Raw genomic sequence first — 14,780 nt, 5'->3', positions numbered from 1 at the left:
CAAAAGAAACCCAAAAAGTACTATAGTATCTTGTTATATTAAATTTTTTCGTGATGTATGAAGTATTAAATGTAATTAAATAAAATAACTAATTATACAATTTAATTGAAAATTGCAAGAAAAATCTTATGAGTTTAGTTAATTCACAGTGGGACAATATTTACTATATACAAAAAAAATACTACAGTAACCCAACCTAAAAATTTTCACCAACTAAACACCCCTGAATTCCCAAAGCAATGCGCCAATGCCCCCAGCTGAATTGACGAGTGATTGAAGAGTGCATTGTTACTGAGGCCCTGTTTGGTTTGGGTTAGCATGAGTAGCACAAAAATTTTGACCAATAATTAGGGGCATTAAATAAAGGCAATTTGCAAAATTAACTCCACAACCCTTCACTACATCGCGAGACGAACCTAATGAGACCTTTGACCGCGCGATTAGAGGATAGTTACTGTAGCATCACTGTAGCCAATCATCGATTAATTACTGTCATTAGATTCGTCGTGAAAAGTTACACCAATCCATTAAAAGGTTTTGCAAATAAACTTCGTTTAGGACTTCATGTATTGAAGATTCTTTTTTCGGGAATTGTGCGTGCTACTCATGCTATGCAACCAAACAGGGCCTGAGCGTCTGTTTAGATGAAACGCAAAAAGTTTTTGCGTTGGAATCTTGCTAATTTGAAGTACTAAATGAAATCTATTTACAAATTTTTTTGCACAGATGGGTTGTAAATCGCGAGACGAATCTAATGATGCTAATTAATCCATGATTAATCAATAATTAGCAGATATTTACTGTAGCATCATTGTTGCAAAACATAAATTAAGTAGGCTCATTAGATTCGTATCGCGATTTACAGCCCATCTATGCAAAAAGTTTTGTAAATAGACTTCATTTAGTACTCCATGCATGTGTCGAAACATTCGATGTGACGGCTTTTTTGCGTTTACGGAGTTTATGGGGTGAGAACTAAACAGGGCCTGAACTTCTAAGTTGCTTACTAAGGGCGCGTTTAGTTCCCAAACCAAAAATTTTTAGTTGTCAAATCAACAGTTTGACCAGATGTCGGAAGGACTTTTCGGACACTAATTAAAAAATTAATTTCAAAACTCACCTGGAAATCGCGAGACTAATCTTTTGAGGCCTTTGACCGCATCATTAGCACAAGTGGGTTATTGTAGTATTTATGGCTAATCATACACTAATTAGGCTCAAAAGATTCATCTCGTCGTGTACATCCAAACTGTACAATTAATTTTATTGTTTAACTACATTTATTATTCCATACACGTGTCCAAAAGGAGAGGCACAAATTTCGAGGTGAAAATTTTTGGAAACTAAACGCGCCCTAATTAAGTAGCAGTGATGCAGTTCCATACCTTTGAGAGCACGGTGCCGAATAAGGCCCCGTTTGGGAGGGCTTCTGGAGCGGCTTCACGAACGGCTCCCAGGTGAAGCCCTCCCAAACGTTTGTTTTGTAACCGGCTTCACGTGTGAAGCCGGTCCTGAAGCTATCGGCGGCTTACACAGGCAAGGTGAAGCCATAAAATCGTGGCTTCACGCGGCTTACACATCAATCTAACAAGTGAAGCTGTTTTGCCAAACATTTTCTAAAACGGCTCCAACTCCACCAGAGAAGCCGCTCCATCTGATGAGCCGGAGCCGGAGCTGTTTTTGAAAGAGCCGGAGCCCTGCCAAACAGGCTCTAAGTAGGCCAATGCTAAGGTATAGGTACGACGACGAACATCTACCACAGGCTAATGCACCGGCGTCTCACTAGTGGTTAAAACTTAAAAGATAGAAATGGAATTCCTCATTTGCTTGCTATAACCAACACGCAAGACACGCAACCATGAAAATACTGTAGCAACTTTGACTAAAAATTTAGAGTAGTAAACGAAGTCTAATTACAAAACCACCTCCACAACCCCCGTGTAAATCGCGAGACGAATCTAATGAGGACTTTGACCGCGCGATTAGAGAATGGTTACTGTAGTATTAATGTAGCAAATCATCACTTAATTACCACCATTAGATTCGTCTCGAAAAGTTACACCCATCCCTGAAAAGGTTTTGCAAATAGACTTCATTTAATACTATCCCTGAAAAGGTTTTGCAAATAGACTTCATTTAATACTCCATGCGTACGAGATTCTCTTCTCGAAAAATGTGCGCGAAAAAAATCACACGTAACCAAACACGGCCAATGCAAAGTTTGCCCACCTCCTCGGGCTCAGACAGCAGGTCAGGCGCAGATGCAGATGCCCTAGCGAGGCAATTAGGCTCCTGGCACGAGTACATGACCAGAAGATGACCTCTCTCCCTGAACCCTCAACCCGTGAACCGTGACCGCGATGGCAAGGCCGACGCTGAAAGTTGAAAGTGAGCCGCGTGACGACAAGAGCCCTGTTTGATTTCAAGTAGCATAAGTAGCATAATTTATTGTAGCTTATTTTGACCACTAATTAAGTGTATTAAATCAAAGTAATTTACAAAATCAACTTCAAAACTCTATGATACTTCACGAGACGAATCTAATGAGCCTTTTTTACCGTAGCTCTACTGTAGCTAATCGTGAATTAATTAAGATCATTAGATTCGTCGTGAAAAGTTATGTCCATATGTGAAAAAAATTTATAAATAAATTTCATTTAGTACTTCATGCATATAAATTTTTTTTCGTGCTAATAGCACTGCTCCAAACCAAACAGGGTCAAGCTTCCCTAGTGCATGGAGATCACTGGTTCAAACCTTCTCTCCTGGTCCTGGGTCTATGCACGGCACGGCAGCCGAAGAAAGGCCCTGCTGGAACCCAAACGCTGCTTCGGGGTACCGGTACGGTGCGCTATTGTCTCAACTGAACTGAGGTTCTGTTTGGTTAAAGGTTGTGTTTAGTTCACTTTATATTTTGCATTTTTATGTTTTTTTTAAAAAAATCTTTAATATTTGAAGTACTAAATTTAGACTAATCACAAAACTAATTACAGATCTCGTCTGTAAACTACGGACGAATCTAATGAGCCTAATGAGAGGATCTTTAGAGCATGTTACTGTAGCTTTACTGTAGCAATTTAGTATCTAATTAGGCTCATTAGATTCGTCTCGCAATTTACAGTCTATTTGTGTAATGCGATTTATTTTTTTGACTCACCATACAAGTGATTTACAAAAATTTTGCATTTTGCGTTTTTGGGATTTAAATACAGCCTAAGTAGCACAAGCTATTGTAGTAAATTTTGACTATTAATTAGAGGTATTAAATAAAATCAGTTTGCAAAATTAACTCCACAATTCCTGTGCTATTTCGCGATAAGAATCTAATGAGGTCTTTGACTGCATAATTAGAGAATGATTACTATAGCATTATTGTAGCCAATTATGAATTAATTATTATCATTAGATTTAGTACGTAAAATTACACTCATCTGTAAAAAAAGATTTATAAATAAATTTTATTTAGCACTTCTACATCGACGTTTTTTTAGCGCAAGCTGACATGTATGTATGAATATTGTGAGCAGCAGAGTTCACACAACCGGTTTGGTCAGGTCAGATCAGGTCGGAGAGCCATCCCTGTTGCGTCACAGGAAAAGGCGAAAAGCGAGATGCAATCGCGGTCTCGGTTGACGGATCAAAGGTAGAAGACAGGAGAGCAGAAGGTGTAGGTGACGCACGGTAGTACCACCAGCCTGAACATTAGTGACCTGTTTACATCCAAAATTCTAAAATCTAAAATTTTTGTAAATCATCTGTATGATATATTAAATATAGTTAAAAAATAAATCGCATTACACAAATAGACTGTAAATCACGAGACGAATCTAATGAGTCTAATTAGGTCGTGATTAGACATTAAATTGCTATAGTAAATCTAACATGCTCTAATAATAGATTAATTAGGCTCATTAGATTCGTATCGTAGTTTACAGACGAGATTTATAATTAATTTTGTGATTAATCTATATTTAATACTTCAAATATGAAAGATTCACTTTCAAAAGTCCAATAATCCAAAATCCAAAATAAACTAAACACATCTCGCGTTGCCACTCTCGTTTCATTTCCACTACCAGTTTATCACGACACATCGAATTTTTAGACACATGCATAGAGTATTAAATATAGTTTTAAAAAATAACTAATTACCCAATTTAGCTGTAAATAATGAGATGAATCTTTTGAGCCTAATTAATCTATAATGAATATTAATTATCAAATAAAAATAAAGTGTTATAGTAGTCGAATCTAAAAAATTTCGTGAACTAAACACGCCCAAAGATAATACTCCTACGTACGCCTTCTTGGGAAAACTCTGATCCTAGATGATTTGGTGTAGCTTGATGATTTCTTCGGGATAATATAATATTTCTTTTTTGTCCTTGCATCCATCTAGGAGTATTGGAAACTCTGATCCCATGGAGAAAACTCTCTAATCCTGTATGAACTCTGGAGAAACTCTCTAATCCTGTATGAACTCTGGAGGCGTCACAGCGCTGACAGGGCGCCTACGAATGCTCTGGGCAGTCTTGTCGGGAAGGAAATGCACGCGTGCAGTCTTGTGCAGTCCGCCGCTGCTGGAGAAGCCGACTGCTGAGTACTGACTGCGTATCTCTGCTCTGCAGCCGAGTCAAATCGTCTACGGATCTGGAGTCTGGACGGCGGCGTCGCCGGCCTTTGACTTCAAGTCTGCCTGCAGAGCAGGCTGCGGGTTTCGGGCTTCACTCGATGGCGATGGTCGTCGACAGCGAGTGGTGGTCCAAGAGCTGAGCTTGTTGATGGACGGCTGATGGCACCATCCCGTGCTTCACGACGGGCGTCTACTTCGACTACTCTCATACCAGTGCGCGATGGGGCTCTTCTAGCTCGGGATTGCGCTCGGTGTCTGCTCAGGTTGCCATAGTTAATCAAGAATAAAAATCGAACCGAATTAATTGGAACCCAAATTGAAATAATTGAAACAAAAAATCGGTTCCTTATTCAATTTTAGAAATCTTGGAACCAAAATAATTAAAAAATATTCGATTTCTACTCTCAGTTAACCGAATTAATCGAAAGAACCGAATTACATAAATATTTTATTTTTATAAAAGTATATTTAGATAATTTGTGATATGCCATTTTTCGATTGTTATGTATTTCTCTTATTATATCATTATTGTTTCTTACTTAATTATTTTTTTAAAATAGAGAAAGTATTGTTTAAATTTACCATAGAATATGTATATTTTTATTATCTTAGCTTCTGCTAACAAATTTCGATTATTCGGTTAAAACCGAAACGAACCAAAATAACCAAGAACCGAAGTGCTTAGTTCCTAAAATTTCTGGGAACCGACTGATTCCTATATCTCTTAGGAATCGAATTTCTTCAAAAACTGAGAAACCGAACCAAGAAACCGAATGCCTACCCTGATCGGTGGCATCAGCCAGGGAAGGGGATTTCGGGCGTCGTCGGATCGCAAAGGTTCTAGGGATCTGAATGTATTTCCCCCCCTTTTCTTAGAGTCCTTTGTGTAATTTGGCAGCTACAGCTATCTCTGTATCCTTATTCGTATGTTTCTGAATCACTTGTACGTTTCCCATACTTGAAATACAGATACAGATTATTAAAAAAAACGTCTACGGATCTCATTTGCTTTGGTCCAAAGGCTACACGCCAACACTAGAACAAGGTCAGAGCACAACTGCACAAGCACAAGGAGAAGGTGACCGGTCATCCTGCTGGCAGTTGGAGTCAAGCGTAGTTCAAGTGATCAGAGCCCAACACTAGGATCAGGCCGGAACCATGCCAAAAGGTGCTTAATCCAGCAGCTCTAGGCCAGGAGCCGCACCCGAAGCCCCTTGCGGCTTCCACGCAAAAGGAGGAGTCACAAAACGTGGCTCCGCGCGGCTCCTCATACTCCTCCATCTCGCGGGCCACCTTTGACGTCTGAGAGTGGCGCGAATGGAGGCGAAGGCGGCCAGCAATGAGCACAGAGGTGGAGAGGCAGGCGTGGAGGAGGTGGATGGTGGCAAGTGCGGGGGCCAATGGGTACAGAGGGGACAACGCGAGGCGCAGCAGGAGCGGAGGAATCGACCAACGCGAGAGTCGTGGGAGCACTAGGCAAGGGCGGCTGCAGCGCCCAGCAGTGGAAGCACGAGGTAGGGGGATGACGACGGCGCAAGCGCTAGGCAGTGACAGAGAGAGCGGTGCGGTGGTGGCGATGGGGCGACCGAGTGAGGCAGTGCGTGTTGTCCGTCAAAACTCACCGATGAGTAGCGACAGGCAACACGATTTGTTTGCATGCACAAATATGTGTAAATATTAGTCCGAGCCGTGGTCGGCTCCCCGGGACGACTCTTGCATCGGCTTTCAAAGAACCGATCAAGTCCCGGTGTCAGATCTGATCTGTGTATCCAGATATCAGTGGATAAAGTAAATAACTATGAAAACTTGCTTCAATTAAACCTAGCTAATACAACCCACGACAGTAAGAACTTCACCGCTAGATCGGAACATCCTACACGTAACTAGGCCTAAAGAGTATAATAGATAACTAAACCATAACAAAAAAACAAAGGCCTAAGAACTAGCAAGAGCCGATTCCCGGAACAATCCCTATCAAGGTTAGAACAAAGCATCTATTACATCACCGGAACATCCAATTCGTTTGCAAGGCCTAACCTAGCAGATATTGAGTTAATCCTTATAAAATAAGAATAAACCATAACAGATTGGATCTACTAGATAGAAAAGAAGCAAGGTGTTAACTCTACGCAACTAATTCTTTGCGACGAGAATTAGCTTAAGATCAACCATGAACGCATAGAGAAAACATGATATTCGTAGATGGTAAACAACAAAAGCATAATAGATCTACTAAAAATCATGCTACGAACATCAAGATAACTAGCATTACTCGCCATAAAAAACGCTTCAGTACGAGTAATACCAAATTAAAGGCAAGAACAATGCTGCCCTGATCGCAAGAAGACGATCAGGGCAGCATGACGCTTACTTGGATGAAACCCTAGAATTAGGGGCGGCGTTGCGCCAATGTGTTGTTGCAGAACGTGATGATGTTCTTTTCTTTTACGAATATCATAGGGTACATATTTATAGTCCGGAGACTTGGGAAACAATCTAAACTTAAAGCGTCCAAATCGGACTCTATCTCTAATCCAAACTGAACTAAATCTAAAGATACATGGCCTGCACGGCTCAAATACTCACGCAGGAGCCGATTCTCAAGCCTTCTTTAATCCTTGCTTCAAGCCCAACTCGCTTGCGACCCATTAATTAACCGTGTTAATTTATGGCGATAACAGTGCGGGAGTGGGAGGGAAGAAGAGGATAAGAAGGAGAGATCAGATTGGAAGGTAAGAAAAAAGAGGGGGAAATAAAAAGGTAACGGTATTATGGATATATGACAACTGAAGGAGAAGGTTTACCAAATGTTTTCCAAAACGGCTTCAGCACCATCAAAAAAGCCGCTCCCTAAAAAAAGCCGGAGCCATTTTTTGAGGAGCCGGAGCCCTGCCAAACAGGCCCTAAATAGTTTGCCTATTGTGTTGCGTATGTTGCTAGCTAATCAAGGGTGCACGCATGCTTAAAAGGATAACGATGCTGATGTCACCCACATGCACATAGATTCAGGGCTAAAAATGCTATAAATATGAAACCGAGCATCCATATAAATTTGGGTTGTATCTTTTTCATGACATGATCTACCAAATACGACCACACTTGCCTATATTTGCATAATACTTTATAAACATTTTCTCTAATACTAAGTAATTGATTTTGGATACTGGGAACAAATATTTTAACACCATGAAAAAATATTTTTTTACGAACAAAAAATAATGTACAACAAACAATTAAACATTATGAACATTGTATAGGTGTAAGTGCATCCAGATCCCTAATGTGCTTTCATGAGTTGAATGACAACATGATTAAAGGACTAATGCCATTGTTAATAATATCATGAGTAGGGATTCATTTGTAAAAGAGTTGATCTCATAGGCTCATGTAATAAAGAATCAAATAAAAGGGATATATTGTTGAATGTCAAGCATATTGTGAATGAAAACAGAAACAAGATGTTCCTGCAATGATCAATGAGGATTTCTAATTATTGATTGACATAATGAAGAGTTTTTGTCTAAAGAATCAAAAGTTCATAATTACAAAGAAAGCAAGACAAAGACATGATGACTTGAATGTGAAAAAAGAAATTCATTGTTGATGTGCAAAACTTAACTCAATGAGGTAAAGATAAGTGGTGAAAAAAACAACCGAGATGACTAGTGCGAGGGACTAAGCAAGATTTAGTGAAGCGATTGCTTACCATGTGCAAATTGCTAAGGTGCAGTGGCTAGTATCCATGGGATTTTCAAAGTATCGTATCTAAGCCTTGTTGGGAGAAGCCATGCAATACATCAAATACATTTTGGATGATACAATGGAGAGACTTAGAGCTTCAAGGACGGATTTATAAGAATGATGAAAATTCTAAGTCACTAGCTCAAGTATAGATTTGCTCAAGAGAAAAAAATGCAATGTTGGACTCACAAAGTTGACAAAGTAAAAGTATGGCACATATTGAAGTGATTGAAAGCTCAAGTGGTTGAATTGTGTTTATATTTAATCTTGAGTATAGGAATGTCGTTCTATCAAGAGGGATGCAACATTAGTTGATTGACAATGGTCAAAAGTGCTCATAGGTCACCCATGTGAAAAGTTTGAGAGAAATCCTGTGAAGTAACTCTGATCCACTTGGTTGATCAAGTCTTGACTTGGAGGATCAAATGAAGCTCTTTAACTTGGGTCTCGAAATTTCATTGACCTAGACTGGTCTGACTGGTTAGGGGGACTGGTTAACCGGTCTGGAGGACTTGTTTAGGAGTGAGGTATAACCCTTGGCCCTCTCTTTTGTGGGCTGCTAGTTCCCTGGTATCTTTGAGCTTCTTGAACCTATTTTGTACACCAGCAAGCTCTGCTCAACACTTTTTGTGAGTTGTGCTAACTAGATTGCATGTCTTTAAGTTGGATTAAGAGATTGAGCATGTATGACCTTGCTTCTCATGGGCTATCATCTTTCTACTCTCTTAGGCTGAAATCTTCATTATTAGGACGAAATCATCCCGACAAGCCTGTTCAGGCGACAGTGTTGCGCTTGCGACATATAGTCGCGGCGCCCGCTCGCTTTGTTTGGAATGAGTTCAATACATGACATGAATTCAAAGCTCAAGTGATATTTGAGTTCCCGGGCTAATGATCTAATAGCAACTCCAGTTGTGCTGCTAAATTTGGGTGAGCAAATGCTCATTTAGAAGCCCACTTCTAAATTTTATTCACCCAAACATGAGTCTCCACTCCAGCAGAGCTAAGTAAAGAGGCTTCTATTTTTTAACCTAACAACTGGGCCCCACCTGTCATCTCCGGTGTCAGCGCCACCCTCGACCCCAAGGTCCGCCTCTTCCTCTCCTCGGTGCTCTCGCTCTTGCTCCCCGTCATGTCCTACCTCTTCTTCGAGGCCAAGAACGCCGGCTCCGGCTCCTCTTCGGGAGGCCGCGCCGCCGGGGAGCTCTCGCTGTGTGGCCTGATGATCCTGTCGTGGATGTTCCTGGTGGAGCTAGATCCGCATGCGCGGCTACTCGGATCAAGATTCTTGGAATGCGAACAGGCCGCGGCCAATGCAGCGGCGGATCTCGTGGTTTGGTGGTCATGGTGGAGAGCGGGGATCAGATTTTTCACGGAGGGAAAAAGGGAGCGCGGATTTGAGAGTGATTGATGTGGACAGTCCGCCTCAAATTGGCCGTAGCGGGGATGGCGAGGAGGCGGAGTGCGGCCGGCGGCGTGGCGTCGGAGGAGCCGAAGCTCCCCGGTCGCTGGCCGCTCGATCGGATCGGGATCGGGCACCAGCTATCGGGCAAAAGGAAATGAAAAAAAAAACAGTGGGGCCCACAGTTGGCAGTCCAAATAGTGGGCCACCAAATTGGGGGTGTGGGGTAAGAAATTTGGAAGCCCTACTAAAATGGCAGTCCATTTGCTTCCCCTGCTGGATATTGATTTTTAATGTCCACCGACTAAATCTTCGTATGGTAGACCATTTGCTCTCCCTACTGAAGTTGCTCTAAGGGGTGCTAATCGGGATATTTGAGGTGGGGCTCATTGGAAAAGTGACTTTTCTCTCTCTCTCTCTTTACTGGGAGAGTGCATTAAAGATCAAATAACTCTTGGATCCAAACCCCTCAAACCTAATTTGTTAGAGAGCTATTTCTTTTGGTAAAATTTTAGCCCTCAAAATAGCTCTCGCTACGCTAGTTCTCCAAACAGGGGTTTGGACCAAAGTTCACTGCTGGATTGCATCGCAAACAGAACAACCGGTCAGGTCAGAAGCCATCCCTCTTCTGTGATCCTGTTGGAAAGCGAGATGCAGTCGCTGTGTCGCTGTTGGATCAAGGTAGCAAGACAGGAGAGCAGAAGGTGTAGGTGACGCACGGTACCACCAGCCTGAACATCAGTGAGCTGCTTCTGGTCAGTATCCCGTTGCCACTCGTTTCGTTTCCCACTGCCAGTTTACCACGACACAAAAATGGTACGCCTTGTGAGGAAAACTCTGGTCCTAGATGATTTGGTGTAGCTTGATGATTTCTGCGGGAGAATACGATCTTTCTTTTTTTTGTCCTTGCAGCCATGTATTAGAAACTCTGAACCTGCGGAGAAAACTATCTGATACTGTATGAACTCTGTTAGACACCATGCTTGTAATGAGTTTAATACATGACACGGATTCAAAGCTCAAGTGATACTTGAGTTCCCGGGCTAATGGTCTGACTCTAACCTTATGCTACGGCCACAAGCCCACAAAGAAAAAGAAAAGACATGCCAAACAATGTGATAGAAGGGGTGCTTGTGCTTGTCAGATGCCCATACGGACCAAGCCTGAAACAAATTTCACGCCGAGTTGGAAGAGGTCCACGCTTGCCCCAATCATTTAAAAGCCCATATCTAAGTAGATCGGCCCATTAATTATCTAGTTGGGCTTGGACCTATCGGTCTTGCACTGATGATAGATTATAGGAGCCGGCCCATGGCAAACAGATACTGCTCCTGCAGACCATGGCCGCCGCCGGTGTCCAAAACATCGGCAGGAGCACACGGACACACTGACACGAGACGAGCAATGAGCAATCCACAGCCTCGCCGGCGACGGCGACTAGACACCGGGCACGGGCACGGGCACGCGGAGGACGGGGCGGAGAAGGAGGTCGGCCTTCCGCCTCGCGGTGATGCCGAACGCCTCGGCCATGTCGAACTCCGCGGGGTCGGCCACGCCGGGCGCCTCCCAGTCGAAGTGGAACAGCAGGCTGGCGAGCGCGAGCTCGACGTTGGCGAGCCCGAACGACATCCCGGGGCACATCCTCCGCCCGGCGCCGAAGGGCAGGAGCTCGAAGTCGGCGCCCTTGAACTCCACCCCGGCGGCCTCGGCCTCGAAGCGCTCCGGCCGGAACGCCTCGGGGTCGCCGGGCCAGTACCGCTCGTCGCGGCCCAGCGCCCAGACGTTCACCAGCACGGTGGCGCCCGGGGGCACGTCGTAGCCGAGCACGCGGCGGGGCTCCTGGCACTGCCGCGGGAGCAGCAGCGGCAGCGGCGTGTGCAGCCGGAACGTCTCCCGGATGACGAGGTGCAGGTACCGGAGCTCGCCGAGCGCGTGCTCCGCTACCGCGCCGCGCGCGCCGAAGGCCCCGCGCACCTCCGCCGTCGCCCGCCGCATCGCCTTGGGGTTCCGGACGAGCTCCGCCATGGCCCACTCCAGCGTCGTCGCCGACGTCTCGCTGCCGGCGCCGAAGATGTCCTGCAGAGAAGAGATCGGGAGAGGCTTGTCAGCGCGTATGCGCACTGCGTACACGACACGTCGCGCCGGGGAAGATCACGGCCATGGGTGGCGTTTTGTCGGCGCACGTGATCGTGTAGGCGAAGAGTGCTTACAAAGATGACGGCTTTAAGCACGTCCATGTCGAGCGGGATTTGGAGGCTGCCATCCTTCTGTATCTTGAGCAACACATCGAGGAGATCATCGGCCTCGCCGCCGCCGCTGCTGTCAATGACCTCCAGGTGCTCCTTGATGATGCCGTCGAGGATCCCGAACACCGTGTCTCGGCACTCCTCGGCGCGCCGCACGGCGCCGCTGAGCCAGCCGACGAGGCGGGAGGACGGCCACAGGTCCGCCGGGTTGAACCCCGCCGCGAGCTCGATGGAGCGGCTGAGCTCCCGCAGGAACACATCGCGGTCCTTGCAGCGGTCGCCCATCACGGCGCGCACCGTGGCGTCGGCCACGAGCGCGGACAGCCGCGCGCGCAGCTCGACGGGCGCCGCGGCCGCGGCCGCGGCGGCGCACGCGCGCAGCATCGCGCCGACCTCCTCCTCGCGGATGGCGCGGAACGACAGCACCCGCCGCGGGCTGAGGAGCTCCGTGATGGCGACCTTCCGGAGCTGGCGCCAGTGCTCCCCGTAGGGCGCGAAGATGATGTCCCGGCCGGCGGCGGTGAGCACGCGCGTGGTGGCGCTCAGCGGCCGCGACGCGAACGCGGTGTCGTGCGTCTTCATCACCTCGCGCGCCGCCTCCCTGGACGAGACCACCAGCGTGGGCACCTCCCCGATCCGGAGCAGCATCACCGGCCCGTGGAGCCGCGCCAGGTCCCGCATCGCGCGGTGCGGGAGCTGGCCCGCGAGGTGGTGCATGCTGCCGATGATCGGCAGCTGCCACGGCCCCGGCGGCAGCCGCGGGCCATGGCCGTGCGCCGGGCCGCGCCGGCGCTGAGCGATCACGACGAGCAGCGACACCAGGGCCAAGCCGAGGTACAAGTAGTAGAGGTCTTCCATTGGTGTGTGCGCCAATGATGCTTCCAAGCCCAGCTATGGCGACATTGCCGGCTTGTCACTTTATGCTTGTGCTTGCAACTTGGGTGTCGCTGGGATGGCGAGAACTGGTCTTCCACCAGCTGCTGCATGGAGGCCAAATTATAGCCCCTCGCGGTGTCGTTTTGTAGGGGAAGCACCCAAATGTATGGATGACTCGCAGATGCGCCGTGGAGCAAAGACAAGGCTTGCACACATGCTTATGCGTTTGGTGGCCTCATTTTTTATATTAAGGGAAATCCGGCCTCGACCGATCACAGATTTGGTGGCCTCATGAGATCATATTGGTACTGAAATGAAATCTTCAATTATACTTTCAAAATTATCACCCCTCGGATATGATCACAGCACGGCCCAAATTTGAGCTTTGGAATAAACACAAGGAATATATATATGAGATGTGAGAGGATAATTAAGTCCATGGCCACCAACATTATCGTTTTTGGTAGAGGTGTGAATGGGTGACTCTTAGATACACCTCTAACCCTCTTTACTTCAAAATTTTGTACTACTTCAAAAAAATCTTAGTTTGAAAAAGTAATACAAAATTTTGAATTAAAAAAGGTTGGAGGTGCACCTATGAGTCACTAATTTATTTGCACCCTTGGTTTTTTTGGGTAATTGGTACTCCCTACGTTCTAAATTATAGATTATTTTGGCAAATATATATATGTATATTTTTCGCTATGCGTCTAGATAAACATTATTTCCAAATATATAGTAAAAATTATACATCTAGATTTACAAAAAAAAAAACCTATAATTTGGAATGGAAGGGGTAGGATGGGAAGTAGAGTGGCTGAATGATTTTTCATGGTGGTTGAAGTTGAAGAGTTCTTGTACGGAAGTAATCAATCGGACGAGAAAAAGACTTGGAGAGACGAGGAGAGCAAGTGGTGGGATGGGGAAAGGTTTGACTAACGGTTGAGCATGAGTCCATGCTGTTGTTAATCGGTGACGGCTAAGTATGTGCTACTGTCTCACCCAATTTTGAGGCCTTTAAATTTGGAGGCCCTATTTGGTGAACTTTGGGAGCCTACCCATGTACGGGCCTGTTAAGACCCAACACAATTTATCAAAGAGGCTTTTTTTTTGTCAGTACATTTATGCTCACAGCTGTAATACATTTAATTTCGTCAAGCAAACTTACGATCTTTGTACAAATTTTATAGTAATTTATTTGAAAATTATGTTAATAAGCTGTGACATGCATGCATTCAGATGCGAATCTCTGAATGTGCATCTCCCTCATTTTGTTTCCATTTTGTACCTGAGACTTTACTGCACTGCACTTTCAAATATTTCTGTCGTGACAACACGCATGCTACTCACGTAATTGGTCACATACTCACATATATTATCGGCGACTTTGTATCTTGAGTAAGACAAGCTTCATTAGTCAAATAATGCAATCGTGTACGAAACGGTATTCGATGAAATAAACAAATCAGTTAGAAGATGACGTACAAATACCTGCTAAGCAAACACGTGGAGTAATTGATGTTCTTTTGCCAGCCCCCAAAACGACATGGGTTGGACGCAGTGGCGCGCCAAGAATGTGGCACCAAACAGATGCCGATTCGGACGACAAAACAATGAGATCGACAGCAATGTGCCACTCGCTCTGTTTGTTTGGCTTGTCCAGCCAGCAGTATTGTTCTCACATACTAAAGCACCAGCCACCAGCTATCAACTAGTCAGCAGTACTGTTCTCTCATAACAAATCAGCACCAGCCACAGACAAGCGAACACAGCGATGTTTATGCATGACAGTGTGCTGGCCGTGTACTAAACTATATGCCGTAGCAACCACTGTCACGGTCGGCGCACTAGGATTGGCTTAGGTGTGACTTCCTTTTCTTTT

The 14,780-nt window shown here is 45.2% G+C and overlaps 1 protein-coding gene across 1 annotated transcript; it reads right to left on the bottom strand.

The window, feature by feature from the left end:
• Positions 1–10,729: 10,729 nt before the first annotated feature.
• On the bottom strand, positions 10,730–13,091 carry LOC120668972 (zealexin A1 synthase-like). Its single transcript, XM_039948797.1, has 2 exons — positions 11,987–13,091; positions 10,730–11,852 (listed from the first exon to the last, which is right to left on the bottom strand). The coding sequence occupies exons 1-2, from the start codon at positions 12,878–12,880 to the stop codon at positions 11,214–11,216; spliced, it is 1,533 nt and encodes a 510-aa protein (XP_039804731.1). The 5' UTR covers positions 12,881–13,091; the 3' UTR covers positions 10,730–11,213.
• Between the last annotated feature and the right edge of the window lie 1,689 nt (positions 13,092–14,780).

This window comes from Panicum virgatum, chromosome 4N (genome assembly GCF_016808335.1).
Source record: "Panicum virgatum strain AP13 chromosome 4N, P.virgatum_v5, whole genome shotgun sequence".
Classification (NCBI taxonomy): Eukaryota; Viridiplantae; Streptophyta; class Magnoliopsida; order Poales; family Poaceae; genus Panicum; species Panicum virgatum.
The sequence above is the reverse complement of the archived record's forward strand: the minus strand, read 5'-3'. Positions and strand labels throughout refer to the sequence as shown.